The 6000-nt window shown below is 38.4% G+C and overlaps 1 protein-coding gene across 2 annotated transcripts in view; it reads left to right on the top strand.

The window, feature by feature from the left end:
- LOC107722467 (homeodomain-interacting protein kinase 2-like) overlaps positions 1-6000 on the top strand; it is a 122829-nt gene that overhangs the window by 107165 nt on the left and 9664 nt on the right. The window contains exons 8-9 of one of the 2 annotated variants that reach the window (XM_016530822.1): positions 3672-3801; positions 4695-4816. In XM_016530822.1, the coding sequence (XP_016386308.1) occupies positions 3672-3801; positions 4695-4816 (252 nt within the window). Of the gene's footprint in view, positions 1-3578; positions 3802-4694; positions 4817-6000 lie in introns of both variants that reach the window. The other variant, XM_016530821.1, reaches the window with a different exon arrangement.

Genomic DNA, 6000 nt, shown 5'->3' with positions numbered 1-6000 from the left:
ATCGACCCGGGTTCGATCCCGTCTTTTGCCGAACTTTTTTTTCCTTTTTTTTCCTAATTATTTTTTAAAAATCCTTAAACAATAATTAAATTAATGTAAAAAAATAAATAATAAATCAATCATAAACAATAATTTACAAAAAAAAGATCTCTTATTTTAAACATAATCCTCTCTAAACTGTATTAAATGTTGTGATTATAACAAGCTAAATTATACAATTTTTCTTCTCAAGTAAATCTTTTTAATTTTATGGATGTTTGGATGTTTTACTAAAAAAAAAAGTAACAATATTTTTGTGGAGTATGAACCAGTTTCATTTTTTCATTTTCTATGCCATTTCAACCTCAAAACTACAGCTACTGCAGGTCAGAACAAACACAGCACCAAGCTATAGTGACGTTAAACTTTATTTGAATTCAGTTAAAACGATCCCTAGTTCAGTTTAGTTTCTCTTAAAGCTGCAGATAATTAATTGTATTACATGCACAGACTCATTTGCAGTGGGACAATCCAAAGAAATTAGAGTAGCATTGGCCCATAGACCACTGGCAGTATCGGATGACTTCCTTCAGTGGACAGAACACTAGTCATATCATGGGCCATTTGGGCTGCGTGTGTGTGTTTCCAGCCTTGCAGCCCTCTGTCACAATGTGCTGATTAACAACATGACAGCCTCTACTTCCTGCTTGGCTTGCATTTTACTACTTTGCAGCCTTAAGGATTGCACCACTTTGTTTCCTTCTCTCCTTTTGTTTCCTCCTGTTTTGCCTCAGTGCAGTTTAGCTTCACCAGGGAGCGTTTGTCTAAACTGCTGACAGAGGACCAGGCATGAATCCCATAATGCCTTCATTTTGAGTTCTTAGATCGGCTCAAACCGTGACTTTCCTCTTCGAATAAATATGTCTAAAGTCAAAAAGTCATAGGGTTGTAATGTTATAGCATTCCGGCTTCTCTCTAACGTCATGAGACGAACGTTGTGTAGGGCATTCGATGTGTTCGAAGGGAAAGCTTGTGTAGCATTAGCCAGCTGTGAGGCTGAAGTGTTTATTTTGTGTGATGAATGCCATGGCGGCGTATTGATTAACTATCTCCCCTGGTGCTCGTCGGCCTTGTTAAACGGGGAAAATGAAAAATGAAAAGCGCTGTACTGAATTCTCCCCATACAAACCTTAATGAAAAGTCTATAATTACTAGCGGTGGCATGAGATGAAACTGTATTGCTTTGGTAACAGATGAAAGTAAATAACGCTAGCCTCTATTAAACGAACAGGTTTTGATGGTGCGCCAGCATTTATGCACATCTTTTTTGTCTGTTGTATTGTTCAATTTCGTCCATATCTTAGAAGAAATGACAGGCATTTTACATGGAAATGCGCATGGAAAAGACCTATTCAGACTTGACCCTTGACCTTGTGTTTCTGTGATTTTTGTGCCTTTTTATTGTCTGAGATAGTACAGGAAGACATGTGGAAAGAAAGGGGCTCAAACCTACATTCCTTATATCGGCTCCGTGTACATGAGCATGTGCATGAACCCCTAAGCCATAGCTTAGACATTTTTTTAGTTTTAGAAGTTCAGAACAAGCACATGAGATCATGAATAGGCCAGACTCAAACGTACATTTTTGCAAATGAGCTGCAAAGCTCAAAATATTGATGTTGGACCATGTGCGCTGACTGCTAAGTCATGGCTCAGACCTTTTTTCAGTTTTGAAAGTTTTGAATTGGCGTATGGGAAACAGAGCAGGCCAGACTCAAACGCACAATTCTTATATTAGCACCAAGGCTCAACATGTTGATGTATCTGTATGTGCACAGACTGCTAAGCCATGGCTCAGACCTTTATTTTCAGTTTTGAAAGTTTTGAATTAGTGTATGGGAACCAGAGCAGGCAAGACTCAAACCCACATTTCTTATATTAGCACCAAGGCTCAACATTTTGATGTCCTAGCATGTGCACAGACCGCTAGGCCATAGCTCAGACCATTTTTTTTAGTTTTGAGAAATCTGAATAGGCGCATGAGACCATGAATAGGCCAGACTCAAACCCTGATTCCCCAAATAAGCTCCAAAGCTCAAAATTTAGCTTTGTTTTAGAAGCATTCAATATTGATTTAGTTTTAGAAGTTCTAAACAGACACATGGGATCATGAATAGGCCATGAATTGTCTTATATTGATAAGTTTTGAATTGGCACTTGGGAACAAAAGCAGGTCAGAATCAAACCCACATTTCTTATATTAGCACCAAGGCTCAAAATTTTGAAGTCTTAGCATGCGCACAGACCACTAAGCTATAGCTCGGACCGTTTTTTTAGTTTTGCAAGTTCGGAATTGGCGAACTGAACCAAAAGCGGGCCAGATTCAAACCCACATTTCTTATATTAGCACCAAGGCTCAACATTTTGAATGTCTTAGCATGTATGCAGACTGCCAAGCCATAGCTCAGACCTTTTTTTTTAGATTTGGAAGTTCTGAATAGGGCGCATGGAACCATAAACAGGCCAAATTCAAACCCACATTTCTTATATTAGCACTAAGGCTCTACATTATGAATGTCTTAGCATGTGCACAGACTGCTAAGCCTGCGCCCATGCCTTCTGAATAGATGCATGCAACCATAAGCAGGCCAAACTCACACTTTTCCTAATTGAGCTCTAGAACTCAAAATATTGATACTGGAGCATACACACTAACTACTAAGCCATGGTTCAGATCTTCTTTTTCATTTAGAGCAGAAATCACACCCTTTCCATCTCTCTGGTGATGTTACCGCACTCATATTTTTACTTCTGGCTATATTTTTGTCTTGTGTTATCATTATATAGAGAGAGTGACTATGATGGAAGGACCTGCACAATTCTTATGAGAAGCACATTCGGTTCACCGTTCTAGATGTAGGAGAGGGAGTTCCCTCGTTCATCAAACCTCCTAGACGGCGCAAATTCCACATTGATAGATGAATAAACAGATGAATGTGCTGCAGTCAGGCCGGATTAAAAGCACTGGAGGGGAAATCTAGTGCATAGGCTTTGAAGAACAGATTTTCTCTCCCCTCACCAGTTAGATCTGTGTGTATATTTAATCATAGCTTTAGCGCAAAGAGGGATCATTATCTGCTGCTAATGAGACTGAGCAAATTCAATGAGTTGAAGGGTCCTAGCATTGATGGAGACTGTAACACAAGAGCATTGATTGAAGCTCTCTCACCTCCTCCTTCCTTTACGCTCAATAAGTCATTTTATAGAAAATGCCTGAACCCTAATGCTGTCTGCACACAATAACAGCTAATAAAGCGTTTTAGTTGAAGTTGCAGAACAGTGTTATGGTATTCGCTCTAAGACATTACTCCAAATTTAACACGAAACATGCTTCCTGTGCTTGCTGCCTGCAGTTTTCATCAGCTAACATTTTTGTACATCCATCCTGTATATCAATAAATATTTTTAAGGAGTTTGTTTATCATTTGCTATTATTTGAAATTTTGACCCTCATCCTTCATTGTTGCTCCACCCAATTGCCACACCCACTTTCTCATGCTTTTGTTTGTTTGTTCGTTTGATCCCATCGGTTCCTTTAGGCCACCAACCTGGCTCCCTCTTCCACCAGTGCCACCCTTTCCCTTACCAATTCCGATGTCTCCATACTAAATTACCAATCTGCACTCTACCAGCCCTCTGCGGCCCCCATGGCTGCCGTGGCCCCCAGGACCATGAACCTCCAACCCGGTGCGCCACAGCTCTGCACTGCCCGACCCGATCCCTTCCAGCAGGCCCTCATCGTCTGCCCACCTGGCTTCCAAGGTGAGTGCTAATTTAATTTATACAAAACCCTGGATATTCCTGATATATAGGTTCATTATATTTTAGGACTAGTTTACTCAAAAATTGCAATTCTGTCATTATTTACTCACCCTAAGGTCTTTTCAAACCTGTTTTCTGTTATCATTTCTGTTTTTAAAGAATTTTTACTTATATCTTTCTTTCCATATAACAGCAGTTCATAGTATCTACTTAAGGCAAATAGTATCATATTAATGGTCCATAAGACTGGTGCTGCTATATTCCAAGTCTTCTGAAGTCAGATTTATGTGATTATCAGTGAGTAATATTTCACAGAAACTTGCACCAAGATTCAAACTGAAAAATGTAAGTTTTAATCTGTTCATAACAGAAAGCTTCGAAACCATTCAAATGTTTGGAGTCAGTACGATTTTATTAATTAATATTATAGAAATAATAGAAATGAATTGTTATCCAGCAAGGATGCATTCAGTTGATCGAAAGTGACAGTAATGACATTCATAAAATATTTATTTTTAATTTTCTACTCATCTAAGATTCCTGAAAAAAAAATCTTGGTTTCCACAAAGGTAGGAAAATTCAGCTTTGTCATATCAGAAATAAATTTAGTTTTAAAATATATTAAAATAGAAAGCAATTATTTTGAATTGTGTTAATATTTCACAACAGCCCTGTTTTTATTGTAACAAAAATAATATTTTTGAACAGTAGTGTAATTTTATGGGCTACTTTCATGAGACTTTTATAATGTTTTATGTGCTCATTGAGCTGTGTAAAGATTCTTTTAAAAGTCATATGCATTTGAAATGAGTAAATACTGACAGAATTGAAATTTCTGACTGAGCTATTTCTTACATTTTGCCAACTAATAGTGTTTCCTTATTTCTTCCCAGGTTTGCAAGCTTCACCCTCCAAACACACTGGCTACTCGGTGCGGATGGAGAATGCAGTTCCCATAGTAACACAGGCCCCCGGTGCCCAACCTCTACAGATCCAGCCGGGCCTTCTGACACAGGTATAGCCAGACATTGCCCCCATTGCCATAGCAATACAAAGCCACATTTCCTAAACTAATTACACCCCTCAGCCTTTCCCAAAATCTCAATTACATCCGAGTTTGGCTCCAACGAAGAGCAATTAGCATGACCTACTTTGTTTTAATGATATAAGTATAATTCACTTTCCCTTCGACAAAATTGAGAAGACACTCTCATTTCATGGCCAATAGATTAATTGAAGCCGGGTTGGATTTATCTTGGTTTGCTCTACTGTAGTGACTGGAGTGACGTGTCTTTCCCCACTGGAGATTTTACCCCACTGATGGTTTGCTTTCCTGCTTCCACTAAGGTCCAGGCAACTGTGCTTCTTTCCTGGAGTTAGAGGAAGTCATGCTTTGATGAGCAAGACTGAGGTTGGCTTTAAATGAGGTCTGTGGATGCTGAGGGATTTGTCTATCCTCTGGAGCCGCAAGGCAGGGCCCAGACGGCTTTTAAATTTGAGACAGCGTGACGAGGTTCAGAGGCATTTAGCTAATTTGTAATTTATCCACAACATTTTTCGGTTTTGCTGAGCTGAGCTGAGCTCTTGTTGCTTTTTGAAGACTCTACTGCTTAAAGGAAAGGTTCAGCCAAAAATGGAAATTATTTACTCGTGTTCTAAACCTGTATGACTGACTGACTTCTGTGAAACATAAAATTTTTAACAATATTCTGTTTACACTTTTTTATTTTTAATTTAATGAAAGTGAATGAGGACTGTGGCTGTGAAGCTCCAAAATGACAAATGAAACACCATAAAAGTATCAAAAATTAGTCCATATGACTCATTCTGAATCTTCTGAAGCATTGTGCGAAGAACAGGCCAAAATTTAAATTGATTTTTAATGTCTTGATATCCGTTATAGCATGTTTATGAGAGAAGCAGCAATATTTCAGCAAAGAATTAATGAATCATTCTCTTGAATCAAATCAATGACTCAATTGATTCGGTTCACAAAATCAGTCTGAAAGATTCATTCACAAATCGAAGTTCAAATTTGACCGGAATGAGTCGCAGCAGCTCATTCGAGGAAAAGACCATCAGCAAATAACAGGCTACATTTTGGTCTGTTTATCAGACAAAGCTATCATATGACTTAAGAAAACTTGAAATATGACGCATGAGTCATATGAACCACTTTTATGTTTTTGCAATCAGTTT

Source organism: Sinocyclocheilus rhinocerous, unplaced genomic scaffold (genome assembly GCF_001515625.1).
Source record: "Sinocyclocheilus rhinocerous isolate Xijiao unplaced genomic scaffold, SAMN03320098_v1.1 scaffold604, whole genome shotgun sequence".
NCBI classification, from domain to species: Eukaryota; Metazoa; Chordata; class Actinopteri; order Cypriniformes; family Cyprinidae; genus Sinocyclocheilus; species Sinocyclocheilus rhinocerous.
Note: the sequence above shows the minus strand (reverse complement) of the source record. Positions and strands in the feature narration are given on the sequence as shown.